This window comes from Mytilus edulis, chromosome 6, assembly GCF_963676685.1.
Source record: "Mytilus edulis chromosome 6, xbMytEdul2.2, whole genome shotgun sequence".
Taxonomy (NCBI): Eukaryota; Metazoa; Mollusca; class Bivalvia; order Mytilida; family Mytilidae; genus Mytilus; species Mytilus edulis.
The window spans coordinates 88707063-88723146 of NC_092349.1; the positions used below are offsets into that span (position 1 = coordinate 88707063).

At 31.9% G+C, this 16084-nt stretch overlaps 1 protein-coding gene across 2 annotated transcripts in view; it reads right to left on the reverse strand.

The window, feature by feature from the left end:
- LOC139528816 (fucolectin-like) overlaps nucleotides 1–16084 on the reverse strand; it is a 62804-nt gene that overhangs the window by 33683 nt on the left and 13037 nt on the right. The window contains exons 4-8 of one of the 2 annotated variants that reach the window (XM_071325023.1): nucleotides 14881–14992; nucleotides 13685–13708; nucleotides 11743–12048; nucleotides 8171–8282; nucleotides 6659–6857 (exon numbers count right to left, since the gene is read on the reverse strand). In XM_071325023.1, the coding sequence (XP_071181124.1) occupies nucleotides 6704–6857; nucleotides 8171–8282; nucleotides 11743–12048; nucleotides 13685–13708; nucleotides 14881–14992 (708 nt within the window). In that variant the 3' untranslated portion in view covers nucleotides 6659–6703. Of the gene's footprint in view, nucleotides 1–6658; nucleotides 6858–8170; nucleotides 8283–11742; nucleotides 12049–13684; nucleotides 13709–14880; nucleotides 14993–16084 lie in introns of those variants that run through there. The other variant, XM_071325025.1, reaches the window with a different exon arrangement.

Genomic DNA, 16084 nt, shown 5'->3' on the forward strand with positions numbered 1-16084 from the left:
GTTTCATTTATTTTTTGTATTGGTTGTAATCTATTTCTTTTATTGATCTAGAAATTAAAAAAACAACAAGATCAATTATCAAATGTCTCTTTTATGAAACTAATCAAACATATGTCATACCTGGTCACCGATCAACACATTGCCATCAGCGCTTCATTTCCATCATCAATAGTCCATATGTCATACCTGGTCCCCGATCAACACATTGCCATCAGCGCTTCATTTCCATCATCAATAGTCCATATGTCATACCTGGTCACCGATCAACACATTGCCATCATCGCTTCATTTCCATCATCAATAGTCCATATGTCATACCTGGTCACCGATCAACACATTGCCATCAGTGCTTCATTTCCATCATCAATAGTCCATATGTCATACCTGGTCACCGATCAACACATTGCCATCAGCGCTTCATTTCCATCATCAATAGTCCATATGTCATACCTGGTCACCGATGAACACATTGCCATCAGTGCTTCATTTCCATCATCAATAGTCCATATGTCATACCTGGTCACCGATCAACACATTGCCATCAGCGCTTCATTTCCATCATCAATAGTCCATATGTCATACCTGGTCACCGATGAACACATTGCCATCAGTGCTTCATTTCCATCATCAATAGTCCATATGTCATACCTGGTCACCGATCAACACATTGCCATCAGCGCTTCATTTCCATCATCAATAGTCCATATGTCATACCTGGTCACCGATCAACACATTGCCATCAGTGCTTCATTTCCATCATCAATAGTCCATTTGCCAATTATCGATTTGATTCTTTTATTTCACACTTTGTTAACAAATGACTTCCCTTTGTCAATCTTAGACTGGTTCTACCGGACAATATTAGCTTTTGCCAATGCAAAGTATGATGAATTGAAAATGATGTATCAGCGGTTTAACTTATTTTTCATGAAAAATAATTTCTGATGTCGTAAGTATTCAGCTTAACCAAAAAATTCATGTAGTTAAAAGATTTCAAAACCTTAAAGATTACTCGCATTATCCACATGCAAATTTGCTCTTTCTGCTAGCTCTCCATAGTCAATAAAAAATTAATATCCCTCATAGGGAAGATAACGAAAAAAAGGTCTCTAATTACAGGGTCAATTACGGGAAATGGCAAATGGACTTTTACTTTTATTTTTGTCCATCTGATGAGCCTTTTTTCAACTGATTTTGATAGTTCGTTCTTATGTTGTACTGTTATACATCTGTCCAAGGTTAAGCGAGGGTTGGGATCACGCTAACTTGTTTAACCCCGCCACATTATTTAAGTATGTGCCTGTCCCAAGTCAGGAGCCTGTAATTTAGTGGTTGTCGTTTGTTTATGTGTTACATATTTGTTTTTCGTTCATTTTTTTTTTATATAAATAAGGCCGTTAGTTTTCTTGTTTGAATTGTTTTACATCGTCTTATCGGGGCCTTTTATAGCTGACTATGCGGTATGGGATTTGCTCATTGTTGAAGGCCTTTCGGTTACCTATTGTTGTTAATGTCTGTGTCATTTTTGTATCTTGTGGACAGTTGTCTCATTGGCAATCATACTACATCTTTTTTTTTAATATTGTACACTTGGTAAAAAGTAAAGAAGCGACACGAATATGTAAGTATTTGCTTTTTCTTTCTTTGGGGGAGTGAGGCTGGGCCCTGTCCTAGTTAAGTAGTATATAAATAAACTCATCAAAGATACCAGGACTAAATTTTAAATATGCGCCAGACGCGCGTTTTGTCTACAAAGACTCATCAGTGACGCTCGAATCCAAACAAGTTTAAAATGCCAAATAAAGTACGAAGTTGAAGAGCATTGAGATTAAAAATTCCTAAAAGTGTTGCCAAATACAGCTAAGGTAATCTTATATGTGGATTGATATTGTATTTCTATGATTTTTCACTGCAGTCTGTTTGTTGTCTTATCCCTATCTATTTTGAAAACTCACAGTTGCGCCACTTTCTATTGATGTTTTTGTCATAAAAGAGGGACGAAAGATACCAAAGGGACAGTCAAACTAATAAATCTAAAACAAACTAACAACGCCATGGCTAAAAATGAAAAAGACAAACAAACAACAGCATACATGACACAACATAGAAAACTAAAGAATAAACAACACGAACCCCACCAAAAATCTAGGGGTGATAAAATAGTATACATATACATTATATACACAGAAGTAGCATGACATGATATCGAGTTATGAGTCCCATTTCTTGTTTTAAAAGACCATTGTATAAAGGATACAAAGTTTCTGGATTATCTTTATACTGCAATGGTATGGCAATTTGTGTTCAGAACAGAACAGTATAAAAATAAATTAAAAGTGGTAAATTTTATCAGCATAGTGATATTGTTTGCGACTCCTTGGAAATATATAAGGTTGTATTTTCTGAATTACAGTTTATAAGCAATGATAAATTATATGGACAATCATGCCTTCTTTCATAGTCACAACTTCTTAAAAAAAACGGGCATTTTTTTTTTTTTTAAATACCCAGATGTTTTAAATGTTGTAGCGAAGGTAAACGGTATATATATAACACTGAAAGGAGGTGGTCCGGTAAGGGCCGATTTTGGACTCAAATTTCAGGTTCATTTAATGAAAGGCGATTAGAATGGATTTATGTGAAAGATTTGAACTAATTTAGTCAATTAAGATGCTCAAACCCAAGCTCAATTATGAAAAATATATCAAATATGCCATATTATAGCACTTTTCAGGTGGTTTATGTCAAAAATGAAAGTGACTGCATCCGTGTTCATTCTCGACCATTATATATGTTATGTATTATCATCAATTCAAAAACCGCCCATTTTTATGTAGCAGAAGTATTATACTTTCCAATAAAATGATAAAGTTTTACATAACACTGCTATATTTTGGGGCCAAAAAGGTGTCTTACTGCACCTTTTCCTTTAAGTGACATCCAAGGAAATATTGTGCGTAGTTTCTGTATCCAGCAATATAGTAATCTATATAAGATAAACAGTTGTTAATAATAAAATAGAAGGGAAATGGGAATATGTGTAAAAGAGTCAACTGTCCAACCAAATAGAGGAAACTGCAAATGTCGACCAATGGGACTTCAATACAGAGAGAACAATTTAGTTTGCCCCTAACCAACAATGTATCATGCATAGCACTTTGGCATAAAGTTTGATCGCATGTTATATTACTAAAAACAAGTTCTACGTTAAAACAACGGTGGACGGATTCAAAAATAAAAAACACGGTTTCAACCGGTCACTATACGGACCGTGTTGTAGTATTCATCAGTTTACAAAAATTGTATTTGTTTCAAAAGAACGAAATAAAGTAACACATTTTGGTTTATATATTTGTTTATACTGTTTAAAGTTTGTTAGTATAAAAACCGCATTTCAAAAGTTCATTTTGCTTTTTTTAATTTTTAATCAATGCAGCTCTGGTTACCATCCGATGTCCTATTGAATGAAAAAAACATCCTTGTTGTTGTCTTGGAACAGAAAAGACAAAACTTTGATTTTTCGATATACTAAGGATTTTTTTTATCCCGGGCAAAGATAACCTTAGTCGTTTTTGACATTTTGGATCCTCAATGCTCTTCAACTTTGTACTTTTTTGGCTTTATAAATATTTTGATATGAGCGTCACTGATGAGTCTTATGAAGACGAAACGCGTGTCTGGCGTACTTAATTATAATCCTGGTACCTTTGATAACTATTAACAGTAACATAAATTACCATCAAACTGGACACTAGCCGAGTCCTTATTGTGTTTTTCATGGTACGAAAGATAAGAATTTTCATATTTTAACTTGTAAGTGCCAAGATATTAGTTATTTAAAAGTCTTTTCTTTAGAAAAAACAATAACTGTGCTTGGAAATTATGCAAACATCAGATGTGAGCAGTCATTTCTATAAACTTTTAGTGAACTCACACATCAGACTAGTATCTTAATACATGTAACTTTTGCAAATAGGGCTTTGTTTAAAGACCTCTAATTCATATATTAGCTAACTTCAGTTAGATATATGGTTAGAGATAATACTATGTCAGAAAAAAAATTAAACTGATCATTAGAGGCATAAATTGTGAACTTTCATTGATAATAGGCCTACAGTAAGATGTGGACTGGAGACAGAGGCAGGATATGATACCTCATATAATCTTGAATGTTGGAATGATAAACTGCTAAACATTACATTAATAAGTAGGGGTAGTTCCGAATTTTAGTGTAAGTTTTTAAACTCCTAGAAGTTCGTTGAAAATATGCTGCACAGCCCTATATTTTGACCGTTGAACAAAAATAGTAGTGCATATGAACTATCCATTCTGGGAAATATTTTTTTTTCAAAACTTAGTACAAACGTAGTAAAATTTTAGCCGTAGTTACTTAGTACAAAAGTAGTAAAGTTTTAGCCGTAGTTCCTATTACAAACTGCATTGTTAATATTAAGAGAAATGCAACCTATTTACGTATTGCACATGTTGAAGAAAGAGAAAGTGAAAGAAGAATGGGAATATGAAAAAAAAAGAAAAAAAAGAATGGGAATATGAGAATAATCTGAGAGCAATGTTGTGAACTCAAAAGGCTAGATAACACTCATAGATTGGAAACAAAAGGAAGAAATGAACAAGGTTAGGTTTACCCCTAAAAGGTGCATAAAATAAACTCCTCTTGAGGAAGGTACTGATGATATGGATTCATAATCGCTTTGTTATGAAAGATATGCGTTTTTGTAAAAATGGGACAAATCAATATGGACCACTCGTGTGAGTGCAATTCTGAAAAGTAATACATTAAATGTGTATGCTTGTCTTCCTTAGGTCAATCGTTGTCCCTCGGTTTTAGTTTGTAACCCGGATTTGTTTTCTCTCAATCGATTGATGACTTTTGAACAGCGGTAAACTAACGTTGCTTTTATTTATGATGTTCTACATATTTATTACAAAGGTTTAACATGACCGAAGGTGGTTTTAGATTCTTGTGGAATATTTCAGCTGTTTTTCCGTTCGTTTTGAAAGTTATTTAGGTAAATGAATCGAAATGGCTAATATCTTAAAGACATTTGATGTACTTTATGATCTTATGTTGAAAAATCAGTTTTTACTTGTATGTAAATGTAATAAAGAGGGAATAACTTTTTGACAGAGAGAGTTCCAGAGTTTATAGATGAGGTGACTATGTATGCTGATTAGTTTAAGGAGACAAGGGGAGAGAAAAAAATAGTCGCACTAAAAAAGAAGACCAAAAAGCGGTCAAGTGTAAGTAATACTGTAAGGAACCCGGGGTAGGCTTCAATATAATTATATCATTTGGGTTAGTCTCCGTAAAGGTTGCAGCAATAACCAATTTTAAACATGTATATATACACACACAAATTGGTTCCTGTGCTAATGTTCATAAATGCATTTACATTAAAAGTATAAAACAAAAGTTTATACCACAATCAAATCCATTGAATTAATATCTTAATTATCAATGTGCAGTTGTCAAGGTCAAAGCGAGATAAATTATTACAAGACAGACATACACACCTTCAATTATTTCATACACCAAACATCGTTTTACTAAAGCATATACAAAAAACGAAAAAAAAAGAGATACGAGGTGCTGATATTCAAGGTATTGAAAATTCGTAACACAATGCATCAATGAACTGATAATGAAGCATCCAGATATTTTATAGCGTTTCAGTCAAGAGAACCCCGTCTCGCCAGATCTTTATCCAAAGCTCGCTTTCTGCGAAAAAATTTCAAACAAAAACTGCCTTGATAAAAACATAAATCTTGTTCAGGACGAACGAACGAACGAATGAACTGACCAGAAAACATAATGCCCTCTGCTATTGTAGACGGACTGACGGATGAATGGATAGACAGACAGAGGTAAAACAGTATACACCCTTTGTCAAAGCGGGGGTATAATTACATAATTTGTCTATGTTATTTGCAATTGTAATGTCCCTGTAGCTAAGTCATGTGTAGTTATATCTTAAGGAACAGTAACACAAGCAACGTTTTACAAATGTTTTATTTTCTTGGTGACAGTGGTTACGACTGTAAACTATATTTAATCACGCCATACTGCAGACCATCTGACAGGAGTCAAGAAAGATGGTTCACACTGAAAAAACAAGCTTTTGGATGGTGGAAAAGACGAGGAGATAAATCATGGATAACACAATGGCAAGGAAGATGGAAATGGTGTAAGAAACTGCATTACAAGAACCTTTATAGACAAAAATTAAAGATATATGCAGGTTTTTTGCTACACAGTACAAACATAGCATTCAAAATCATGAAAATCAGCCAAAAGTTATTAAGCAATGATAAATTTGGGCCATATTCAGGCTTTTTAAACATGTAAAAGTACTTAAACGTCAAGAAAAACACCAATTTTAAACATATCATGTATAAATTAAAGTTAAAGGGATCCTTTTTTATCAATAAACAATTTTAATATCTTCATGTTCTGTGTAAGACAAGGCCAAACTGCAACCCTTAATAGTTTATTCAACTACATAGGCACTCATACCACATCTACATCTTTTCAATTGATCTTTAGGTCGTGATGGCTACAACATTGACAACATGGATAAAACAATACTATGCGTCAAACCAGTGTGAAATTTGTGAACAGATGACAACAAATCTTCGATTAAAACCAAACGGTATATTTAATCAAAATAATTAAATAGTTCATTCAGTCTTTAATGCTAAGACGTAATTTCAACTTCTGATTCATTAGTTTGAAGTACTTAGTTTGTTGAATAAGCTTGTTCTTTTGTTCAATCAGAACCTCGTATTGCATTCTAGTCATGTCTTCTGGTTTAATTTTCGTCGTAGCAGTCTTGCATCTGAAGGTATAGAAATGTATATTGAAATCATTCTATTTGAGTAGTCAAAATATGTTGACTGTATATTATTATAACTCATCATATATAAATGTGTGTGTGAGGTTAAAAATATGTTGATGTAGAGTTTTATTCTTTGCATTTAGAAAAAGACATTAACATCTGAATATTTATGTCATTCATTTCAAATTGTTTGTCAGGTTTGTTTTTACCAAAATAATTTATTGAAGAAGAACCAATACATTGTCTTAAAATACAAATTAAATTTTTAATTTGTAAAACGATATATAAGTCCCCAATGATATTTGGTATATATAGTGCAACCATGACAAGTTACAGATCAACTGCAATTTGGTTTCAGTATGATGATTATTTTTCTCGTAGCGTTAAGGTCCTTTGACTAGGAAAATTAACACAAATAATCTGTTTTCAGTACTCTTTTCAGCATGCTTTAGGATATAGATTAGATATTTAATACATGACAGGTTACAGATCAAGTACAAATTTTGTTCTGGTACAGGAATGTACAAGGAATTTTCGACCGGTAGAAAAAAATACTGAACTCCGAAAACAATTTATAACGGAAAAAACTAATAAAAGGGTAGCATCAAAATCTCAAACACATCAAACGAATGGATAACAACTTTCAAATTCCTTGCTTGGTAAAGGCATTTTCTGATGTAGAAAATAGAGGATTGCACCAGCTGGTGTTAAAGCTATATAAACCTCTCACTTTTATGAAAGTTGCATCAAATTCAATTATATTGACAACGAGGCGTGAACAAAACAGACATAATAGGTAAAATGTCAAAAAGTCAAAAAGTCAGCAGTCAACAATGTGTTACAATCTCAATCATTACAAAAACAAAAAAACATGAAAGACAAGCATACACAAATTTACAATAACACAATGGCGGGATGTATAAGTACTGAGCCATGTCATATATGTAACAAAGAAAAATAAAAAGGAATAAAAAATGCAAAGCACATAGCAAAAATTAAAGACAATCAACAAACAAGTTTTACAATAGTACCAAAATGAAAGACAATAATACGAGAATATTACAAACAATAATGACAGAATGACAAGTAACTCAATCACAATAATAAAGATTAACAAAGAAGCACAAAAGGCAAATAGCAAATTAAACAACCTCTTGCATTGCTTTTTTATTTTTAAATTTTATTACGTTTGTTATATCCATCCATACACAATTTAAGATTTTTAATTACTGGGACCGAATGCTACATTGACAATACCCGGTAGGTTACTATATATTGCCATTTATTCTAAATTAATACGTGTAGATATATACTTTTCAGTCTTTAAATGTACATCATTGATCTGTACATCTTCCGTTGATGATTGATCTGGGCTGCTTGTAGGGACAGATTCAACAGCCCCTTCTTTTTCATCTGCAACATGACCTTAAAGACATAAAAAAAACTGTACGAGCTAATCATAGTAAATTGATAATTGGATGACATAAATAACCTATTAAATATATGTTGTAGGAATGCCAATGAAACAACCCTCCTTCCAAGTCACTATGTATTTAAAGTTAACATTTATAGATCAAACTACGGCATTCAACACGGACTAATGGATCACATCAAGCAGCAAGCTCTAAGGGCCCGAAAACTACCAGAAGATAAAATTTAGTTTAAATACCTATCTTTAAAACCTAGAAAATTGATAATATCTCTATTCCCCTACCTAATGGTTGAGGTTTCAGGTTTTAATCACAATAATTGAACATTAGAAGTTTTTTTTTATTCCTTAACTTCTCTTATATTTAGTTCTAAAGAAGTCCTAAAGCATAAACATAAAAGTAAAATCACAAAAGCACTGAACTAAAAATCAAATCGGAAAGTCCCTAATCATGGCAAAATTCAAATGACAAAACACATCAAAACGGAATAAATAATAACTGTCATATTCCTGTCTTACAAAAATGCTTCGCCTAATGAGTTACTGGATTGCATGGGAAAAAAAGAAATTCATGTTTTGATATGAGATCATCCATTCATATGTTTGATATGAGATCATTCATTCATGTTTTGATATGAGATCATTCATTCATATGTTTGATACGAGATCATTCATTTATATGTTTGATATGAGATCATTCATTCATATGTTTGATACGAGATCATTCATTTATATGTTTGATATGAGATCATTCATTCATGTTTTGATATGAGATCATTCATTCATGTTTTGATATGATATCATCCATTTATATGTTTGATATGAGATCATTCATTCATGTTTTGATATGAGATCATCCATTTATATGTTTGATATGAGATCATTCATTCATGTTTTGATATGAGATCATTCATTTATATGTTTGATATGAGATCATTCATTCATGTTTTGATATGAGATCATCCGTTTATATGTTTGATACGAGATCATTCATTCATGTTTTGATATGGGATCATCCATTCATGTTTTGATATAATATCATCCATTCATGTTTTTATATGGGATGATCCAAGGGAAACGGTGGGGTTCGTGCTGTTTAGTTTTTAGCTTTTAATGTTGGATTTTGTAAACTGTTGGTTGTCCTATGATCTATTTCAGTCATGGCGTTATCAGTGGTTTTTTCTTTCGATTTATAATTTAAAATGTAGCTTTGATATCTGACGGCCTCTTTCATCCATTAATGCATTGATATCTAATACTATGTTTTATATTGAAGTAACGGCAGTATTGTATTCTCTGTCATTATCAAGTATGCAAACTTAAACCAACATGTACATACAAGTTTAAGAGGTTATGGCAGCAACTATTGAACACATCAAGGACATGGTTGGCAATTTTAAATTCTGCATGCCTTTTTGTGAATATATAATTATATATTGTAGAAATATAATTCTGATAATGTGTTCATAAATTCATGAAATAAAGGAAAGTTGTTTGGTCTGACAAAGTAATCTAAATAAACAGATTAAGGTCTAGTGCAATGTTTATAGTTGGTGTGTTTTCCCCGGGTTCATTTTGTAACACACATTTATGATTTTCAAGAGTAGTATATTGTTTGCCTTTTGTAAACATTTTAAATTGTAAGTTAACATAGATACACACGGGGAGGAATGTGCCTAATACTCATATGATGAAGACATAATTTTTCAATCAGTTTAATTGAAGTCCGGAGCTGGCATGTCATTTAACTGCTAGTAGTCTGGTGTTATTTATGTATTATTGTCATTTTGTTTATTTTCTTTGGTTACATCTTCTGACATCAGACTCGGACTTCTCTTGAACTGAATTTTAATGTGCGTATTGTTATGCGTTTACTTTTCTGCATTGGCTAGAGGTATAGGGGAGGTTTGAGACCTCACAAATACGTTTAACCCCGCCGCATTTTTTAGCCTGTCCCGAGTCAGGAGCCTCTGACCTTTGTTAGTCTTGTATTATTTTAATTTTTAGTTTCTTGTGTACAATTTGGAGTTAAGTATGGTGTTCATTATCACTGAACCAGTATATATTTGTTTAGGGGCCAGCTGAAGAACGCCTCCGGGTGCGAAAATTTCTCGTTGCATTGAAGACCTGTTGGTGACCTTCTGCTGTTGTCTGCTCTATGGTAGGGTTGTTGTCTCTTTGACACATTCCCCATTTTCATCCTCAATTTTATTTAGAGTTACAAGAGATTTGACGCAATAGGTAACTTGCCATTGATTGCTTCGCTATTTTCCTTCCAAACTTTTTCAATTTCGTTACATTAAATGGCAAACGATACAGTTACAGGGGAGGTGATAACGTTGCTAACGTAAAATGTTATTTTTGCGACGCCAAACTGTCTCATATCGGGAAAAGATGCATGTTTCGACTGTTTTGTTATGCTTTTAACTGGTTCAACTTGAAAACGAGTGCAGGGATTCCTCTGGTTGACAATGGCATTAGATTTGATTACGCATGACATTTATTTTTCAATTTCAATGAAAAAGCCAACATGAATTTCTTTTAAATTTGATAAACATACTGTAAAAAAAATTACGGGTTTTTTTCCCTTAAGTCTTGACACTCTTGTTTGAAATTTATTTTTCCCAAGAATTATTGTACATATTAAGAGCAAATTTAATGTCAGGATGATTTTCGTAAAGTTTTTACAAAAATCCGCTGGTGTTTATCTGTTGTAATACAAATATTTGGTGTGTCTATTAAAAGAATAGAAATGTCAACAGAAAAAAAGAAATTAATCGTAACTTTGACCCTGGTATCTTTTAAGTAGCATATGAAGGTAAATTTGTTATGGTGACCCCATATTTATTCTAGTTCTTATCTTAAGAATTTTATAATAGCTAAACAAAACAAAAAAAGCATGATTAAACTTCATTTTGACAAATTATTATAAAATTCTAAAAGGTGATGTGACTTGTATCCAACCTGTAAAATTGTTTTTATACTTTATATATGGTGTTGAAACAATTGATGCATTGCTCTTGATCACAGACAGACAATTCATCAAAACCTAAACTTGTATTTCAATTATTTTTATGCATATTATAATTACACAACATTGTAATTGTACTATGTTAATTCTTATGATATGTTCATTCAACTACTGATTACTTTAAGTTCAAAACGGAACTGTAGAATTGACACGTTACTTACATTTTATGTGTTATTAAAATTTGCTGTTACAAAATGATAGAAACTATTATAAATTAAGGAATGTATCTCCCTCATGCAAAGCTCTGATTCCTTTCACGGATTTGGCTATACTTTTTAGACCTTTTGGATTATAGCTCTTCATCTTTCATATAAGCTTTGGATTTAAAATAGTTTGGCCACGAGCATCACTGAAGAGACATGTATTGTCGAAATGCGCATCTGGTGCAAGAAAATTGATACCGTTAATTTTATTACATTACTCACTTGGTATAATCGATATAGGCAAATATGTGGCGTAAAACTGGTTCACTGCGAAACCGCGGCAAACATAGAGGCCTTGATCTTCTAACACACTATAGTTTATTGTCAATTCACTAGCAATCATTCTGACAGGTACGTCAGTAACATACTCGTTTATGTGTACTCGTGACTTCCACCTTGGATCTCGTTCACGTATCATGTGACCATTAAAGAACCAGTCTATCTGTCCTTCAGTAATACCTGTTACATTGCATACTAAGTTAATAGGTTCATGAAGGTTGATATGTGTAGTACCATCCAAAGTTATCGCTGAAATAAAAGGAGTAGGCCAGATAAGACCACTTTATGAAGAAAGAAAAAACAGATTTCAGCTTTAAGAAATTATTGAAAGAAGAATTATTTCGATACATAAATATTTTCTGTTTGTTGACGGAGCAAATTAAAGCACAGACAATTCATCATCATCTTGAAAAATTAATTCGTGCAAAATTTTTGAAATCTTTTCAATTATCTAAATATGCCCTCTGATTATACAGCAACGGCACATTCTAGTGTATAAAAATATACATAAAAAGATGATTTAATATATGTACCAGACTACAATATATATAGAGAGAGAAGTTATACAAACATATGGGTGTACCTTATATTAGCTTATAAAGACAGACAATAACAGACATGATTAAGATTATACAACTTAAAGATACATTTATTTTGTAAGGTTAAAGCTCAATTGCAATGGCTCAATTGAGTGGTGTCGACAAGGACATAAGAATATTATATTGTATTTTGTGTATGGAATATTTGGAAGGTTTAAATGTCTATCTGGCAATAATCACCGACCGTAATCTCATTTATATCGTTCATATTAATTTGTCAATCTTAAGTTTTCCTGGTTTAGTTTGTTTTATTTCTTAGATACTATATGCAATAGGTCAACTATATTTTAAAATGTACTGAATGTAAGGTGTACATGTATGTCTGGCAAGGTTCTATAAAATTTGGTGTCATTTTTCATTGTTCATTTAAAAATTTGAAGTTTTCCTGCTTATTTTATTTTTCTTACGAGAGTAGTAGATTATCTATATATTTAAAACATATTTGGTGTATGTAAGGTTTGTAAGGTGTACAGGTATTTTTGGTTTGGTTTATCTGACCTACCTTTACCTGATTTTCTTGGATCATGTTAAGTTTAGGTGTAGATAAGCTTTACATTTAAAACTATCAACATAAAATCAATGGTTGGTAAAACGAGACCTTTCAGCATGAACACTCTTTTGTTAATGTAAGTAAAAAACATGAAAACATTGACTTAACTAAAAAAAAAAAGAGGTGCATTTAACTTGTGAATTAACTTTGAAACATTTGTATACAAATCAAGCGAGAAAATCTGATGGAGTCCCGTAACCTGTAAACGGACCTATTGTGTTATGTCGACAATGTTATAAGTGCCCCTTTGCATTATATTTGCTATCATGCTAATTCCAGACCTGACCAGTAAAATTATCACGTTGTTTTAAAAATATATGTATCAAATTTATAATTAATTGTATGCTGATGTGAAAGTTTTAAACAAACAGAAGAATGTATGTTAATTAGTTAATACTTATTTTGTTTAACATTGGATTTTTCGTTTGTAGTTTTGCTTGGAGGTCAGTATTCTTTTTATTTTACTTTTTATGAGAATGAGAATACAATTGCTAATTTGACAGTGCTATGCTAAAAGACAATGTTGTTTGTTACATATATAATTGAAATTTACTTTTTCCCAAAATACTGAACCAACCCTCTGTACCATTTTTTTTTTGTTGGTTAAAAGCACTATAGTTTATAAAAGTATACATATATATGCATGCGATGATTTCATAATATTGTAGTAAACATGCATGATCGTTGATAATATTGTGCAATATAGTAAGCAATGTATATTGACAAAAAAACATACCTATTTTGTCATCTAACGGCGTTCCTGTGAATGGAAAGGACAGAAACATTAAATGTTTATCACACAGTGTTAGACGAGTCTTCGTACTATGGATGCCTCTATTTCTCTAGATATCAGACTGGTGTAGCATTTGTCCGAATATGTGCAAATTACTATCTTATTTATGTGCCCTGTTTGGTATAGTCGACGTGCAAAATTCCCTTTTTGTAAAACAATTACCATGTCCTTATACAGTTGGAGATTAACAAGCACCTGCTGTGATGATATTTGTGAAAAGGTACTTGTCTATCCCAAATTCATGTATTTGGTTTTGATGTTATATATATATATGTTATATTTGTTATTCTCGTGGGATTTTGTCTATATGTGTTACATTTTAGTGTTATGTCGTTGTTCTCCTCTTATATTTAATGCGTTTCCCTCGGTTTTAGTTTGTTATCCCGATTTTGTTTTTTGTCCATGGATTTATGAGTTTTGAACAGCGGTATACTACTGTTGCCTTTATTAAGCTATATAGGCAATAACATGAGAACAATGCAGTACTTCAGTTTGTTTTCAGTTTTGGTGTTAACTTCAAGACGGAAGTAAAAAGAGCATCTTTACAATATTTAGTTAACTATTCTCAAACTATTCTATTATGTATTTATAATTAAATGTCCAGTGGCAATTACGATGTACTTCGTGCATTAAAAACAAAAACAAAAATTTAGAAATAAACTGAATCATCGCCTAGAGATAATTCATTACTGACAGCGGCTATGCTTAGGGTTCTTTTGTAGCTTTACAATCACAAAATCTTAACAGAATCAATTAACAGGAAGAGAACGACAAATAACAGTTTCTTTTTTCAACTGATGTTTATATGCGTGGTTTGTCTTATTTCATCTAATATTAACAAATGTGTAATCATAATCTTAGCTGATAATAATTGTGTCTTGATTCGTTATATTCTTCTTGTCTTATTATTTGCCTTCTATTGTAGTTAAATTGCATCACAAACATTCGAGAAAAAGTATTCTTACATCGGTAGAAAAATAGAAAGTTGACAGTTAGGAAATTTTCAAACAAGAAAAAACAAATGATATTTTTCAACAAATTATATCTAAAATGATAAATATTTTATAGTGAAAGAGCTGCACTGTTTATCATATTGTTATATAAAGTGCTCTAGAGAGTAATATTGATAAGCGTCATACCTGAACAGAATGCTCCTATTGATAAAAGGCAAACCAAATTAATCCACATTATTCCGTTTGTTGATAATATATGTGTATCTAACTTGGAGTGGTGATGTTTCCTGGCTGACAGCTTTTGATATGGAAATGAATGACAAAACGAGTTAGAACTATTATTGTCGTATTATATAGCAGAAATTGTTTTCAGACTTAACTATCATAAATATATATATGTATCTCACAATTATTTTGACATAAATGATATAATTTGATTTATCAATTTAATAGTCAAATTGACCTTAAAATATTCATGCCATTTTATTTATAACATTTGTTCAAAGTTTAGATGCAAACAGAATGTAGAGCTCACTTCGTTTATTTCATATTAAATTATTTGTATAACACTTTATCTCTGCTGGTGGACTATCAGTCCCCGAGGGTATCATCAGCTCAGTAGTCAGTGCTTCGGTACTGACATGATTAAACAAACTTTACTAAAATTGTCCGTTTATAAATTTTGAAATTATTATGAAACTAAGGTTTCAACTCCCTCAGGCAAAGTTGGCTTTAGATGAATTTGGCTATTTATTTTAGGTATTTTTAACATATAGCTCTTCAACGATTTTTGGTACTTATACATCTTCGGATTTCAAATGTTTGGCTTAGAGCGTTCCTGATGAAGGTAAATCCAGAAAAGCGCTTCGGACGCAATAAATTATTAAACGTGTTGTTTTATATTTTTACATCACTGGGTCGATACCTCTGCTGGTGGACTATCAGTCCCCGAGGGTATCATCAGCTCAGTAGTCAGTGCTTCGGTACTGACATGATTAAACAAACTTTACTAAAATTGTCCGTTTATAAATTTTGAAATTATTATGAAACTAAGGTTTCAACTCCCTCAGGCAAAGTTGGCTTTAGATGAATTTGGCTATTTATTTTAGGTATTTTTAACATATAGCTCTTCAACGATTTTTGGTACTTATACATCTTCGGATTTCAAATGTTTGGCTTTGAGCGTTCCTGATGAAGGTAAATCCAGAAAAGCGCTTCGGACGCAATAAATTATTAAACGTGTTGTTTTATATTTTTTTATCAACAATATATCAAAAACAAATTATGCTGACGGGTAGACAATGTCCATTTTCTTTATTTCTATGCACATTTAAATTCATTCTGTTAAACTGGTGTAGTTTATATGTTTTTTCAAAATGATATTAACAAA